The sequence below is a fragment of the Kogia breviceps genome, chromosome 10, assembly GCF_026419965.1.
Source record: "Kogia breviceps isolate mKogBre1 chromosome 10, mKogBre1 haplotype 1, whole genome shotgun sequence".
NCBI classification, from domain to species: Eukaryota; Metazoa; Chordata; class Mammalia; order Artiodactyla; family Physeteridae; genus Kogia; species Kogia breviceps.
Genome location: NC_081319.1, coordinates 97,774,824 through 97,792,400, shown reverse-complemented (window position 1 = coordinate 97,792,400; position 17,577 = coordinate 97,774,824). Strand labels below are relative to the sequence as shown.

Below are 17,577 nucleotides of genomic sequence, written 5' to 3'. Positions count from 1 at the left end.
AGCTGCCACCTAGTGTGAGTTGTCCCGGGAAGACCCACCATGGCATCACCCTTCCGGCTGCCTGTCCTGGACCCTGCTGGTGAAATCAGGGCAGGGCAGGGTACCTCAGGCGTGGTGAGCATCCCTGCCCACGTCTGACGCTTGATTCCACAGCCACTGACCTGCACTGCTGTTTGTAATGAGAAGGCAAGCCAAACTCTGGCAGGTAATAGCTAATAAAAGGAAAGCTAGTCGTACTTAAAAAAATTTTTCCTGACTTCATACGTTTGCCTAGGACTCAGATAAAGTCAAATAAGTCAGCGGGGCGGGGGGAGGGCATTCAAGCCTTAACGCCATGTAAATATCTATAAAAACAACCGAACTCTCCTAGCAGCCCCAAGCCCAGGATTCTGGCCCTAGCTCCCTCATCTTCTGTCTGTAGAAGGTACAGGGCAGCCTCTTATCTCCCTGGACTCTGCTTTTTGTTTGAACGTAACCCCGGGATCTTACTCTGCTCCAACCGGCAAAGCCATGCTTTCCTTTGATCCTCTCTCACTACTCCCAGCCCCCAGCCTGCTTGATTGAAAACAGCCTGTTACCAAGCAAGCTGGTCCTCCTAGAGTCTCTGGCTACACCCATGGATGCATACTCTTCAACTCCATTCTGCCTTTGCTTATCTTCTCATAGGGTTGTTGGAGGATCAAGGGACACCATTCAGTCTGGGCTTTTAGACCGTTGCCTGCCCAGAGTACGTGCTCAGTAAATGTCAGCAGTGGTCTCCACCAGACATGTGACCTGGACTGCACCTCTGCTCTTCTTAGATGCCCGTCTCCCCTTCCCAGTTCCCCTGCACCCAAGCCTAGACTCTCCCTGCCTCCAAGTGGCAGAGCTGAGATTCTGTCCTGAGGCTTCTGGACTTCTCGGAAGGCCACGCCCACCTCCGTAGCGTGTTGCTGGTGTCGGGGCCCCGACATGCACACGTGCCCGGGAGCACATCTTTCCTCCCTGTGCTGCGGCCTTCACGCCACTGCAGCTTCTCTAAAGGAAACAGTATCCACTGAACTGACCATTCCTTGTGATGTGGACCAGTTTAGCAATGCCAGTTTTATCTCCCAGTTCCAGAAACGGGTTCACTTTTGCATATTCATAGGCCCATTATTGTGATTTTTAAGTCTGTCTTGAGCAGTGCTGTCCCGTAGAATTTTCAGCAATAACAGGGATGTTCCGTCATCCTTGCCAGCCAGTGCAGCAGCCATCAGCCACAGGCGGTTGTTGAGCACTTCAGATGTGGCTGGTCTGACTGAGGAACTGCATTTTAAATTTTATTTTAACTAAAACAGTAGCTGTACGTGGCAAGTGGGTACACTCTTGGAGAGCTCAGCTAAAGAAACAGAGCTGCTTAAATTTTGCAACGGCCAGCCCCCATCACTTTCCTTCTCCAACTCTAGCCATTAAAGTTTTCTTAGAAAATCTTGGATTCCCTGTTAACTCTGAAGGGCCCCTTGCACAGCGATGTATGATTCTGTGAGATTCACACTCTCATCGGAGAGAAACTGTGTCTCATTGCATTCATTTTATATTCAGTGTGTGCCCTAGTTGCATTTTTGATATCAAAATGCCCAGGAATAGCAAGATGGTAAATCCTCTTTCAGCTACAAACCTTGGAGACAAGAGTAATTATTTGGAAATGTGGTCAGAACCATCATACTTCATCAGGATAGATGATGTAAGAACCGACGGGCTTGGCGTGAAGACTGGTGAAGAGGTATAACTGTACCCAGAAAGATGAAAGAAACACCTCTGGGAAACGGACACCACAGTTTGATAGGATGAGGTGTTTGTGATCGAGGAAGCAGCTGAGAATTCACATGAGCTGTGGTTTGCTGACCATGAGGTCCAGCAAAAGGCAGAAAATGCTGGTAAATCCAGCAGGGTACAGCCACAGGGAAGTGCCACTAAAACAAGCTACCCGAGGTTAATACCACTTTTGTGATAGGAAGTCACTGCAACTCACATACTTAAGGGTTTTAGGCAAAGGCCTCTGAACAAGAAGGGAAATATTATTAACATCGAAATAGGATATCAAATCCAGAACAATAGCAACTATTAAAAACAAAAGTAAGGTGATTCCCCAAGCAGAAAAACATGTACCATTCCATTCTGTGTTTAAAATCATCCAATCAGAGTATCACAGAATTGATTACATTCTGAGATTGAAATCCATCTTGCATAGATTTTCAAGGTATTAGGTTCAGAAGGTTTCTCTGAGTTGCCAAAGTGCCTGTGTCAGACACAAAGGAACTTCGCTCATGTTCTTCCGTGTAAACTGGTCAGAATAATCCAAAGACACCTGGCTGCAAACAGACATGAAAAATAAACTGGAAGATAATTTACGGATTCCGGAAATATAGGCTCAGTGATCCTACAGAATCCTGCAGTGTCTGCCCTAAATCCTAAGTGGCACAGAGATACTTTTAGACACACAGACACACACTTATAATGACTTTTCCTCATTCGGAAAGAAAATGCACCAGAAGAGACACAGACGCACTGTAGTTTTTGTTTTTGCAAATAAGACTCTCAGTCTGTCTTTTTAAATGCTCAAGATTCAAATACATTAAGTAGTAAATATGCAGTGTTACTAGGAATGCATGGCTTTCAATGTATGTTTAAAATTCTACACAGTGATATCTGTAGCACCATTTAGTTTAATGACATCAACTCCCTGAACTCAGGCAAACTGAAGAAAATACTTCCAGTGGCCAGGGAGCCATTTCCAACTTCTTAGATTCAAAGCTTTTAATCTTTCAATGAAATCCTTAGATAATTATTTCTTAGCTAACTGTTGCTCCACACATCATTTCGCTGACAATGCGAGAAGCTAGTGGCTTTGAGTGCGGTGATTTAAAAGGTCATTGGGATTAACAGAAGCTTTTCAAAACTCTGTATATTGTTGCAAAAATGACACCTCTGTGGGTTACAAAACAATGGCTGTGCCCCCTTAATGGGTGAATTTTTTTGTACTCTAATGGAAGAAGTATATCAGTGTCAAAAAAAAAAAAAACAATAAAACACAGGGCTTCCCTGGTGGCGCAGTGGTTGAGAGTCCGCCTACCGATGCAGGGGACGCGGGTTGTGCCCCGGTCCTGGAAGATCCCACGTGCTGCGGAGCGGCTGGGCCCGTGAGCCGTGGCCGCTGAGCCTGCGCGTCCAGAGCCTGTGCTCCGCAACGGGAGAGGCCACAGCAGTGAGAGGCCCGTGTACCGCAAAAAAAAACCCACAAACAAACACAAAACAACAGACATTGAATGTAGTCTTTGCTTCGTAGCTCACCATCACCAGAGTGACACTTCTTGGGAAAACACCTTCGGCCACTCGGTGGAGATGCCCTTTTTGGTCCAAGAGCATGTCTGGGAAGCTACAACAGCAGCTCTTGTCTCAAAGGGAAAAAACCAATTAGCAAACACTGGCATTAGGGCTCTTCTTCCATGTCCTCACAAAGATGATGGTTTGCTTTAACAGCTAGCTTCACTTTTTGATTTTGCTTTAATTATAGCCATTGGTGATCGCCAGTCAATTAAAACGTGTTTGAATTTTCACAGGCCGGCATGTGTGAATTCTGCACATTTGCGTTACCAACAGAGATGCAGCATAGCGAACACTTCCCGATGTTTTCAGTCTAAAATTCTCACATGGTGCTTCACTTACATAATCATTTTTCTTTATAGTGGAGGCATCAGTGTAACCATGATTTCATTTCATTATTCTCTACTACAAGTATACCAACAGTCTTTCATGCAGACGTTGCATCCTAGCAACGAGGTAACTGTGGAGAAGGGGTAGGAAGCCAGGCTCAGGGAAAATACCTCCTCAAGAAACCAGAGGAGTGAGGAAGGTTTTCCCCTCCAGCAAAACTATTATGTTTTCATTTAACTTAACAACGCAGCATGCCAGTTTTTGTTTTATCTGCTTATATATGTAAGCATCTCCACAAGAAAAAAAAAAGTTAATGATCATTAAGCTCTACTCATATCAAGCCAAATTCACTTCAGAACTTTGCCAGCTTGCATGCATATTTCATCTTGAGGGCATTGTAATCAACATGTACATTTTGTTCTCCATTCCTGCTTTTGTACTTGACACTGTTTCAAGCACATTTTAAGGGTTCAGAATCACCCACAGGGTCATTTCACTTGCATTTCTTTCATTCCCAGCCAGGCTGTGCATTTCACAAGTGGCACCTGGGACTTGATTTTTATTTATTTGTACAAATACTCTGCATACTGGGAATAGCCATTATTTTATTAGCTATGTTTAGTTCATATTTCCCCATTATGCTGCCTTTTTTTTCTTATATTGGGTGTACAGCATTTTATTTTGCAAATTAAAAATGTAAACATTTATGAGTAAGTTAAAACTATCCATCTGGCTTCCTTCTTATGCAACCTAAATAAATAAATATGTATGTGAGTATATATGCTTGTCTATGTATATACATGTATTTATTTAAACAATTTACCCTAGTTATTTTTTTGTTTGGTTAGTTTTTTATACAACAGGTTCTTATTAGTCATCAATTTTATACACATCAGTGTATACATGTCAATCCCAATCGCTCAATTCAGCACACCGCCATCCCCACCCCCCTGCGGCTTTTCCTTTGCTGTCCATACGTCTGTTCTCTACATCTGTGTCTCAACTTCTGCCCTGCAAACCGGTTCATCGGTACCATTTTTCTAGGTTCCACATACATTCATTAATATACGATATTTGTTTTTCTCTTTCTGACTTAACTTACCTCTGTATGAAAGTCTCTAGATCCATCCATGTCTCAACAAATGGCTCAATTTCGTTCCTTTTAACGGCTGAGTAATATTCCATTGTATATATGTACCACATCTTCTTTATCCATTCATCTGTCGATGGGCAGTTAGGTTGCTTCCATGTCCTGGCTATTGTAAATAGAGCTGCAATGAACGTTGGGGTGCATGTGTCTTTTTGAATTATTCTTTTCTCAGGGTATATGCCCAGTAGTGGGATTGCTGGGTCATATGGTAATCCTATTTTTAGTTTTTTAAGGAACCTCCATACTGTTCTCCATAGTGGCTGTATCAATTTACATTCCCACTAACAGTGCAAGAAGGTTCCCTTTTCTCCACACCCTCTCCAGCATTTGTTATTTGTAGATTTTCTGATGATGCCTATTCTAACTGGTATGAGGTGATACCTCACTGTAGTTTTGATTTGCATTTCTCTAATAGTTAGTGATGTTGAGCAGCTTTTCATGTGCTTCTTGGCCATCTGTATGTCTTCTTTGGAGAAATGTCTATTTAGGTCTTCTGCCCATTTTTGGATTGGATTGTTTGTTTCTTTAATATTGAGCTGCATGAGCTGTTTATATATTTTGGAGATTAATCCTTTGTCCGTTGATTCGTTTGCAAATATTTTCTCCCATTCTGAGGGCTGTCTTTTCATCTTGTTTATGGTTTCCTTTGCTATGCAAAAGCTTTGAAGTTTCATTAGGTCCCATTTGTTTATTTTTGTTTTTATTTCCATTACTGTAGCAGGTGGATCAAAAAAGATCTTGCTGTGATTTATGTCAGAGAGTGTTCTTCCTATGTTTTCCAATAAGAGTTTTATAGTGTCCACTCTTACATTTAGGTCTCTCATCCATTTTGAGTTTATTTTTGTGTATGGTGTTAGGGAGTTTTCTAATTTCATTCTTTTACATGCAGCTGTCCAGTTTTCCCAGCACCGCTTATTGAAGAGACTGTCTTTTCTCCATTGTATATCTTTGTCTCCTTTGTCACAGATGAGTTGACCATAGGTGAGTGGGTTTATCTCTGGGATTTCTATCTTGTTCCATTGATCTCTGTTTCTGTTTTTCTGCCAGTACCATATTGTCTTGATTACTGTAGCTTTGTAGTATAGTCTGAAGTCAGGGAGTCTGATTCCTCCAGCTCCATTTTTTTCCCTCAAGACTGCTTTGGCTATTTGGGGTCTTTTGTGTCTCCATACAAATATTAAGATGATTTGTTCTATTTCCATAAAAAATGCCATTGGTAATTTGATAGGGATTGCATTGAATCTGTAGATTGCTTTGGGTAGTATAGTCATTTTCACAATATTGATTCTTCCAATCCAAGAACATGATATATCTCTCCATCTGTTGGTATTATCTTTAATTTCTTTCATCAGTGTCTTATAGTTTTCTGCATACAGGTCTTTTGTTTCCCTAGGTAGGTTCATTCCTAGGTATTTTATTCTTTTTGTTGCAATGGTAAATGGGAGTGTTTCCATAATTTCTCTTTCAGATTTTTCATCATTAGTGTATAAGAATGCAAGAGATTTCTGTGCATTAATTTTGTATCCTGAAACTTTACCAAATTCATTGATTAGCTCTAGTAGTTTTCTGGTGATATTTTTAGGATTCTCTATGTATAGTATCATGTCATCTGCAAACAGTGACACTTTTACTTCTTTTTCAATTTGTATTCCTTTTATTTCTTTTTCTTCTCTGATTGCCATGGCTAGGACTTTCAAAACTATGTTGAATAATAGTGGTGAGAGTAGACATCCTTGTCTCGTTCCTGATCTTAGAGGAAATGCTTTCAGTTTTTCACCATTGAGAATGATGTTTGCTGTGGGTTTGTCATATATGGCCTTTATTATGTTGAGGTAGGTTCCCTCTATGCCCACTTTCTGGAGAGTTTTTATCATAAGTGAGTGTTGAATTTTGTCAGAAGCTTTTTCTGCATCTAGTGAGATGATCATATGGTTTTCCTTCTTCAATTTGTTAATAAGGTGTAGCACATTAATTGATTTGCATATATTGAAGAATCCTTGCATCCCTGGGATAAATCCCACTTGATCATGGTGTATGATCCTTTTAATGTGTTGTTGGATTCTGTTCGCTAGTATTTTGTTGAGGATTTTTGCATCTATATTCATCAGTGATATTGGTCTGTAATTTTTTTTTTTTTAATAGTATCTTTGTCTGGTTTTGGTGTCAGGTGGCCTCATAGAATGAGTTTGGGAGTGTTCCTTCCTCTGCAGTTTATTGGAAGAGTTTGAGAAGGATGGGTGTTAGCTCTTCTCTGAATGTTTCATAGAATTCACCTGTGAAGCCATCTGGTCCTGGACTTTTCTTTGTTGAAAGATTGTTAATCACAGTTTCAATTTCGTTACTTGTGATTGGTCTTTTCAGATTTTCTGTTTCTTCCTGGTTCAGTCTTGGAAGGTTATACCTTTCTAAGTATTTGTCCGTTTCTTCCAGGTTGTCCATTTTATTGGCATAGAGTTGCTTGTAGTAGTCTCTTAGGATGCTTTGTATTTCTGCGGTGTCTATTGTAACTTCTCCTTTTTCATTTCTAATTTTATTGATTTGAGTCCTCTCCCTCTTTTTCTTGATGAGTTTGGCTAATGGTTTATCAATTTTGTTCATCTTCTCATACAACCAGCTTTTAGTTTTATTGATCTTTGCTATTGTTTTCTTTGTTTCTATTTCATTTATTTGTGCTCTGATCTTTATGATTTCTTTCCTCCTGCCAACTTTGGGTTTTGTTTGTTCTTCTTTTTCTAGTTCCTTTAGGTGTAAGGTTAGATTGTTTACTTGAGATTTTTCTTGTTTCTTGAGGTAGGCTTGTATAGCTATAAACTTCCCTCTTAGAACTGCTTTTGCTGTATCCTATAGGTTTTGGATCATCATGTTTTCATTGTCATTTGTCTCGAGGTAATTTTTGATTTCCTCTTTGATTTCTTCAGTGATCTCTTGGTTATTTAGTAACGTATTGTTTAGCCTCCATGTGTTTGTGTTTTTTACCTTTTTTTCCCTGTAATTCCTTTCTAATCTCATAGCATTGTGGTCATAAAAGATGCTTGATATGATTTCAGTTTTTTAAAAATTTACTGAGGCTTGATTTGTGGCCCAAGATGTGATGTATCCTGGAGAATGTTCCATGCGCACTTGAGAAGAAAGTGTATTCTGTTGTTTTTGGGTGGAATGTCCTATAAATATCAATTAAATCTATCTGGTCTACTGTGTCATTTAAAGCTTCTGTTTCCTTATTTATTTTCATTTTAGATGATCTGTCCATTGGTGTAAGTGAGGTGTTGAAGTCCCCCACTATTATTGTGTTACTGTCAATTTCCTCTTTTAGAGCTGTTAGCAGTTGCCTTATGTATTGAGGTGCTCCTATGTTGGGTGCATATATATTTATAATTGTTATATCTTCTTCTTGGATTGATCCCTTGATCATTATGTACTGTCGTTCCTTGGCTCTTATAACATTCTTTATTTTAAAGTCTATTTTATCTGATAGGAGTATAGCTACTCCAGCTTTCTTTTGATTTCCATTTGCATGGAATATCTTTTTCCATCCCCTCACTTTCAGTCTGTATGTGTCCCTAGGTCTGATGTGGGTATCTTGTAGACATCATCTATATGGGTCTTGTTTCTTTATCCATTCAGCAAGCCTGTGTCTTTTGGTTGGAGCATTTAATCCATTCATGTTTGAGGTAATTATTGATATGTATGTTTCTATTACCATTTTCTTAATTGTTTGGGGTTTGTTTTTGTAGATCCTTTTCTTCTCTTGTGTTTTCCACTTAGAGAAGTTCCTTTAGCATTTGTTTTAGAGCTGGTTTGGTGATGCTGAATTCTCTTAGCTTTTGCTTGTCTGTAAAGCTTTTGATTTCTCCACTGATTCTGAATGAGATCCTTGCTGGGTAGAGTAATCTTGGTTGTAGGTTCTTCCCTTTCATTACTTTAAGTATATCGTGCCACTCCCTTCTGGCTTGTAGAGTTTCTGCTGAGAAAGCAGCTGTTAACCTTATGGGAGTTCCCTTGTATGTTATTTTTCATTTTTCCCTTGCTGCTTTCAATAATTTTTCTTTGTCTTTAATTTTTGCCAGTTTGATTACTATGTGTCTCGGCGTGTTTCTCCTTGGGTTTATCCTGTATGGGACTCTCTGCCCTTCCTGCACTTGGGTGGCTATTTCCTTTCCCATGTTAGGGAACTTTTCAACTATAATCTCTTCAAATATTTTCTCTGGGGGCTTCCCTGGTGGCGCAGTGGTTGAGAGTCCGCCTGCCGATATAGGGGACATGGGTTTGTGTGCCGGTCTGGGAAGATCCCACATGACACAGAGCGGCTGGGCCCGTGAGCCATGGTCTCTGAGCCAGCGCATCCAGAACCTGTGCTCCACAATGGGAGAGACCACAACAGTGAGAGGCCCGCATTAAAAAAAAAATTTTTTTTTCCTCTGGTCCTTTATCTCTCTCTTCTCCTTCTGGGACCCCTATAATGTGAATGTTGTTGCGTTTAATGTTGTCCCATAGGTCTCTTAGGCTGTCTTCACTTCTTTTCATTCTTTTTTCTTTATTCTGTTCTGCAGCAGTGAATTCCACCATTCTGTCTTCCAAGTCACATATCCGTTCTTCTGCCTCAGTTATTCTGCTATTGATTCCTTCTAGTGTAATTTTCATTTCAGTTATTGTATTGTTCATCTCTGTTGTTTGTTCTTTAATTCTTCTAGGTCTTTGTTAAACATTTCTTGCATCTTCTCAATCTTTGCCTCCATTGTTTTTCTGAGGTCCTGGATCATCTTCACTATCATTATTCTGAATTCTTTTTCTGGAAGTTTGCCTATCTCCACTCCATTTAGTTGTTTTTCTGGTGTTTTATCTTGTTCCTTCATCTGGTACATAGCCCTCTGCCTTTTCATCTTGTCTGTCTTTCTGTGAATGTGGTTATTGTTCCACAGGCTGCAGGATTGTAGTTCTTCTTGCTTCTGCTCTCTGCCATCTGCTATCCTAGTTTTAAAGTTTTAGTTTTTGTACCTGTGTGAAATTTATTGCAATAATGATTCAATATACAGTGGTAAAGCAATTCTTTCTACTCATATTCAACTTTTATTTATCAAGTAAGCAATTCTTATCCAACTAGAAATACACTTCTAAGCACAGGCGTTAATGTAAACCATAATGCATATCCTAGAAAATCAAATTTGGTAGTGAGCTTGTTACTGAGTCCAAGCTTGTACTGCTTGCTGTACAACAGGCCAGTAAATTGAGAGACGAGTTGTTAGGGCAAGGAATAGCAACTTTATTTAGGAAGCCAGCAGACTGAGAAGATGGTGGACTCGTGTCCCAAAGAACGTCTTCCCCAAATTAGAATTCAGGCTTCTTTCCTACTCAAAGGGGAGGGGGGTGTAGTTGGTTGGTGCATACTTCTTGGTGCCAGAATCCTTTGTTCTTGCAGCTGTCCACATAGGTCCACATCCTATTACAATGTTCCTGTAAACCTCCAAGACAGATGTTCTCTGTTCTGCAACTTTTTATCTCTTTATGATTGGAAGCATGTTACACCTTTAAAGGTCAGAGTCTTGAGAATGGGCTCTCCTGTATATCTCAGGCGCTAGGCAACATTCTTAACTTGTAGCAAAAGCAATGGAATACAAAGGTTAAAAGAAACAGATCCAATATGGAGTTAGATTTGTTTTTTCTTATTACAGGCTTAAGTTTATATTAAAGTATTTTTGCTTTTCAGAATTAAAATTGAGACTCTTTTATCTTAAGCTCCAAAGGGCCATGAACCCTGAGCTCTCTCAGAACAAAATATCTAACTTTCATGCAATTTTTACAAAGTAGAAACTGTTATAATGGAGGTATCCAGGAGAACCCGAAAGAATTCCTGTTGCCCATTCCCCATGGCAACATTCATCTACTTATGAGGAAAAAAAAAAAAAAACAACTTGTTAACCTTAAGCTTTGAGAAATTTAATTGATCAGAAGTTGATGACAATCGCCCTAAAACCGAGAGTATTCCTAAAGCAAAACAAATAACAATAACAAAACAAAACTCTTTTGGAATATAGTCACAAAGGTGACATCCAGTTATAGGTAGATGTAATTCCTCAATAAACTGAATTAGATCAAAACCAATATTTTTAAATATATCTTTTGAGCCAATCCTCTGGAACACAACTTTTTTTTTTTTTTTTTTTTTTTTTTTTTTTTGCGGTATGCGGGCCTCTCACTGTTGTGGCCTCTCCCATTGCGGAGCACAGGCTCCGGACGCGCAGGCCTAGCGGCCATGGCTCACGGGCTTAGTTGCTCCGCGGCATGTGGGATCTTCCCGGACCAGGGCACGAACCCGTGTCTCCTGCATCGGCAGGCGGACTCTCAACCACTGCGCCACCAGGGAAGCCCCTGGAACACAACTTTTATGTAGACTGTATTTTTAGAACATTAAGAGAACTTTATGCAAGACAAGATCCTCTACGTGATCTCCATCTATTCTGAGCACACACATCTTCCACCTTCCTTCACCTCTTATTTTTCTTCATCCATTTCTCAGGGCTTAACTTCTCACTCTTGCTTCTTTTTCTCAACTCTCACACCAGTTAACTTGCCTGAATTCCTCCCTATCTGTCTCTGTGCATCATGTCTTGGCCCACTCTTTCCCCGAGGCATGTCTGTTTTCTCCTTAGCATTTAGCACAATGCCTGGCTTGTGGGAGGAGAGGCAGGGCAGGGTGTGGTTCAGCTCCAGGGTTTGGAGCCAGCAGACCTAGCAGTAGTTTCTCCATGTATATCCTAAGGAACTAATAGCAAATCTAGTTTTGAAGGTTGGCATTTTCTGGTATGTGATCCCTGTTGTTAATAATCGGGTCTCAACAGGTGTTTGTCAGTTGAATGAATTCATTCACTCTCACCTTTCCCTTCACTCTCCTTGATTTGGTGGTAGCCTGATTGTACCAGAGTCTTCATTTCTTGTGCCCCACAAGAAAGAGAAGACAGTGGCTGTGGCCATTTCTCTATCTTAATCCATTGGCTTCTACCGCTCCTCATTGAAGTCATGACATTGACCTGCACTCACTTCTGCATTCGTTTCTCTACCAGTTCTGTGACCTGATTTTACCTTTTTAGATATGTCTGCATCTGGCTTACATTTTACTTTCCTTCTCCACACTATTGCTCTCTCCAGTCCCATTGTCCTTTGTGACAAGTTCATAATCCATGGTTAGACAATACAGCCTCCTGCTTTCTCTTTGAGATTTAAACCAACCATCTTGGTTCCATGTCAGCCACGTGAACAACGTTCCCTGCCCTAAACCTCATCACGAAAAGGCACTGTTGCTATTCCAAGTTCTCCTGCCTGTCCGATCCTTACCTCCAGTCCAGTGGTTCTCTCAGTGTGGAACCCTGAGCAGCAAAAGCAGCTTTGGCATCACCCAAGAAGTTATTAGACACGCACGTTCTCGGTCCCATCCCCAAACCTACTGGGTCAGAAACTCTGGGGACGAGGCCCAGTAATCTTGTTTACTGCCCTCCAGGAAATTGTGATGCCCACTAGAGTTTGAGAACCATTGCCTTAACCCATCTAGTCTCCTGCCTTCTCCCTTCCTCCTATTCACACTTAATTAATTCTAGTAGGAAACGTTTTATGCTTGGAGGTAATTGCACCATTTTGAAAACCATTATTCCAGATAATTTTAGAAGATCATGTAAAACATCAAAATAATTTCCAATACTCAGTGAGCTCTTTCTCGTTCATCACAGCAAGAGACGGTGATGATCTAGATAGATGAAAGTACAAATAATCCATAAGACTCATTTTATTCAGGAGGGTTAAATTCTTCCTGGGGGTGGGGGGGAAACAGTTTTTCTCATCATGCCGATAAACAGAGCTGGCAAATAGTAAAAAGACACGGAGAGCCTAAACAGTCATAGAGATGCAAACTATTTTATATAGAATGGATAAACAACAAGGTCCTACTGCATAGCACAGGGAACTATATTCAGTATCCTGTGATAAACCATAATGGAGAAGAATATGTAAAAGAATATGTATATATATGTAAAAGTGAATCACTTGGCTGTACAGTAGAAATTAACAGCACTGTAAATCAACTATATGTCAATTAAATAAATAGTCTTCAGATTAATCAAACTTGGAATTACCAAGCATTAGGAATCCCCAGCTAATTCCTTAGCTTGGTGATGAGTATAAAGAGTCCATTACATTAATGCTTCTACTTTTGTGTATATTTGAAAATGTCACAGAATTTTAAAATAACAGCTACTTCACAGTAGCAGCATCATTTTATCTCCGTGTTATATGAATCCAAATCAGATTTCAGTTTTGTCACTTCCCATCTTAGTTAATCATAAATGATATTAACAATAAATTTGTACCTATTGCATGGTTTTAATTTATTTCTACCAGATATGTATATACATATATGTATGTAAGTAGGTAGGTCAATAGATAGAACATGGTTATCAATGTAAATGTTAAGGAAATGACCAAAAGCTAAGAAATTTGTGTGGTCTGTATATTGCTGCTGTGTAAATTGACAAGCCCTGTAGAAAAGCAATTTCACAAGATCTAGGTATGTGTCACTAGACATTAAAATAGTAATACACATTCTCCTATTTTCATTTTTTTAATGGAAATGTGTATTTAGAAATTATGACAGTGGAATTTGCAAGACTGTTTCCTCTCCCAAGCGGTTTGAGCCTTTGTGATTTAGTAAAGGCACTTTTAATCCATAGGGAGCTAAATTTTTTGAGAGTTAATCCGTCCCAAGAGGAGTGAGTAATATTGCTTCTCTGTTACTACCAAAACTTCTAGCACTAAGCAAACTGTTTTGATGAAACAGAGATTCATAGAATCTAACGTAATGCAACTTCTGTTGTATCTTTTTTTCCCTAATATTGCATCTATGGTACTTTTAACAGTTAAAATATATAGCAATCATTCCATCACATCCTTGCCCCAAAGAAGCAGAACATAGCAACAGCCCTGAAACCCCTTCCTCCTCTGGTTGTCTTATCCAAGACTTTTACTACACTTGGAAACATCAAAAATCAAAGTGGTTTCCCAGCGATGTATTAAACCTAATGGCAACTACAACATTATTCCACCAACTGGGAATTTGAAGTAGAGCTCCTTCCCACGGTGTCAGTTTGAACAAGCTAAACCAAAGCATATTAAGAGGACCAGGGACCATCCATTATGGGATGCTCACACCCACAGCCCTTCCCATCCTGGGTACGCTCAGTTCAGCTGTGTACTTTCCATAGCATTGGCCTGAGAGTCTGCACTGCTCTTCTCTTATTAATAAGAAGTAGTCATATTGTTAATCACAGTTATCGTGACTGCTATTACCATTTGAGACACATAAAAAGGCCAAGTGAAAAGAAGGGAAAAAACCCCACAATCTTCAAGCATCAGTGCTTTCTATTGTCTGCTTCAGATGATTTTTTGGTGTCCATTATATATATATTTTTTCTATGTTTTAAAAACATTCAGGTCAAATATCATATGTCCTTGAACCATATGCTATCTAAAGCCTGTTGGTTTGTAAATTGCTCTGTTGAACATATATTTCATCAGGCCAATTCTAATTGGGGGCAGAGGGGGTGGGGCAGAGGAATCTTTTGCGGCCATATTATCACTGTGTACAGAATTAAAGCCTTGGGAGGAACATAGCAAAAGGAAAGGATTATTTATCCATGATTAACCTTGGAGTCATTTTACTGTTTTATTTCTACAAGTAAATTATCCGTCTTCCCATTTTAAGGAAGGTAATTGCTTTGCTGGCTTCTGTGCTTCTGCCGAAACATAACTTAGAGTCTTTCATCTGGATATTTATTCATCTGACTGGAATAGCTTTCAGTCCTCTTTAAAAATTAATTTGACTTTAATGTCTAGTTATCTAGGACTCCCCTGGGCTAGGATGAAATCACAGTGGGGGAATTTTGATTTGACAAACGGCCATTGTGCAGGAGCCTTTGATCCTCCACCATGGTGTTAACTAGCTGCCCCTCGTCTTGCTGAGCTTTGAGCAAGATCAAAGTCTGCACCCCAGCGGGGCAGGATCACTGGTGGGCACTGGAAGAATCCTGGCACCTCCCAGAGTCTTTGAGCTGCTGCAGCCCTTCAGCTGGAGCTTAGAACCCTGCGAAACATTTAGAGAAATTGGATGTGAGCAGAGATAAAGAGAAGACAGGGTGAGTTTTTCCTAGGGCCTTGGGGTACCATGTCCTGGTGCTTGGTGAGTGCTGGAAGCCCTTTGCTCTTCAAAGTAGGAATTCCTGTCCTGGTTTTCCAATCTCTGAGTCCTGCTCGGGTTTTCCAAGTTTTCAAAAATTATGAAGAAAACTTTACTTTCATTTTCATTTCAAGAACACATAGAAAATATGGTAGATAATGATTTTTACAATTTTTTAAATTTTTAAAACTTGGAGTATAGTTGATTTACAATATCATGTTAGTTTCAGGTGTGTACAGCACAGTAATTCAATTATACATATATATGTGTGTTTGTGTGCGTGTGTGTATATACACACACACATCTATTCTTCTTATATATGTATGTACACATATATATACACACACATATATATTCTTTTTCAGATTCTTTTCCCTTATAGGTTATTACAAAATATTGAGACTGGTTCCCTGTGCTCTACAGTAGGTCCTGTTGTCTGTATCTACTTTATATATGGTAGTGTGTATGTGTATGTGTAAATTCTAATTTATCCCTCCCCACCCCCTTTCCCCTTTGGTAACCATAAGTTTGTGTTCTGTGTCTGTGAGTCTCTGTAAATAAGTTCATTCATATCTTTTTTTTTAGATTTCACATATAAGCAGTATCATATTTGTCTTTCACTGTTTGGCTTACTTCACTTAGTATGATAATCTCTAGGTCCATCCATGTTGCTGCAAATGGCATTATTTCATTCTTTTTTATGCTTGAGTAATATTGCATTGTACATATGTACCATATCTTCTTTATCCATTCATCTGTTGATAATTAGAAGAATGGAGAGAAAACAGGCATATGGCTGAAGATCACTGGAAATCGTTGCCCTGGTGGTTACATGCCTTAAAAGCAAAAGAACAAGTGTAGACTTTCCATACCGGCCTTGATACAGATTGTTCAAAAGCATCTAGACTCAGGTAGCAGGCTGTAAGTGTCACCCTTGCCTGGAAGGCAGGCGTGGTCTAACTCTGCGATCTCCTCACTCTGACAGACGGGGAGCTCTCCATATCGAATGAAGATGACTCCCTGGAAAACGGGCAGTCCCTGAGCTCCAGCCAGCTATCTCTGCCCGCCCTGTCCGAGATGGAGCCAGTCCTGATGCCCAGGGATCCCTGCTCATACGAGGTGCTCCAACCTTCCGACATCATGGATGGGACAGGTAATGCCCCCGGTAGACGTGGAACTGGTCCCCAGCATGCGGTGTTAGGGGCCTTCAGCCTGGCTGGACTTTGGCTTCTATTTTGAACCACCCTGAACATAAGGATCTCCTGGAAATGGGGATGAAAGTGACCAGTGAGTACATGCTGAGTGTAAAAATATGGAGGATGTGTCCATTTATTTTTCTACAGTCTTTAAAGACATTTTTATGATCTTAATCTCTTGAAAGAAGATATGTCTTGTTTTGATGGTCTAAAATGTCTGTTGTCTAACCCTCATTTCTGTTAAGATAAAGCGAAAGAGTCCTGTGCTTCTGTAGAGGGTACCAGTCTAAGTCCACCTGGTCACAAGGCCCCGGTGTGCCTTTGAATCCTAATCCCAATATACCAGTTGATAGTAATATCGATTTAGTAAAGAGTACCCATTTACTGTATAAAATCAATTAATGTGCTAATTGTCTGCAGTTTACCGGTATCCTGCTGACAGGTCATGTTGATGCCATCTGTCACCCCCTCTTGGGTCCAAAGCCCTGAGTGGCCGATACTCACCCCCTCAGAGGGTTTGCACAGTGGTCCTCATTAGCCAGAAGATGGCGCCCTCCCGACAGCCAGTAAGGAGAGGTCCTTGCTGTCAGGAGACAAGCCTGGGGGATGGGGCCTCTGGGAATATCCGGAGTCTGGGTAGAGAGGCCACGGCCTTCCCCCACACCGTGTGCAAAGTCTGCGTCACGGAACTCGGACGGGAGGCGATCAGGATGGTGTTTCAGAGTCAGCGCCATGCTTCGCTTTGGGACCCCCCAGCGAGTCACTGCTCCATCCGTGTGTCCAGCACTGAGACAGGGGAGAACCTAGCTCTCCTGAGGGTTGTGTACGGGGCTTTGACTGCCGGAAACACTGCTACCCAGCGTAGGGAGAAGGAAGAGGGCAGGGGAGGCTTTCTTCCTGTAGCAGTGAATGGGGAGGGGGGGGACATGCATCTGGGTTGCTTTTCCTTCCCCCTCCCCAAGCTGGGGAGACTGTTCCAACTACAGCAGTAAATTGAGACTTCTTCCCAGCCTTCCTTGTGATGTTGGGCTCAGATGAACGTGACTGCTGTAGTGAGATGTGTCATCCCAGGGAAGTCGTAGAGTCTCCTTCTGTCATTGGCCGGGTTGCCAGCATGGTAGGAGAGCCTGTGCTACCACCCGGGACAGCTGTTAACTGGAGCCGGTCCTGGTCGCCCCGCCCTCCTCCGCCCGCCCCGCCCTCCTCCGCCCGCCCCGCCCTCCTCCGCCCGCCCCCGCCATGGCGGAGAGGAGGAAGCAGGCCCGGTGCAGAGCAATGAGAAATGGACAAAACCCAAACCAGAAAACCACGCTTCTGGCGAGTGCAGGAGCAAGGAAGGT

The 17,577-nt window shown here is 41.0% G+C and overlaps 1 protein-coding gene across 13 annotated transcripts in view; it reads left to right on the top strand.

Moving 5' to 3' along the window:
• PHACTR1 (phosphatase and actin regulator 1) overlaps positions 1-17,577 on the top strand; it is a 536,379-nt gene that overhangs the window by 439,629 nt on the left and 79,173 nt on the right. For all 13 annotated transcript variants that reach the window (XM_067006755.1, XM_067006750.1, XM_067006751.1 and 10 more), the window contains one exon: positions 16,027-16,194. In XM_067006755.1, coding sequence (XP_066862856.1) covers positions 16,027-16,194 — 168 coding nt within the window. The remainder of the gene's footprint in view (positions 1-16,026; positions 16,195-17,577) is intronic.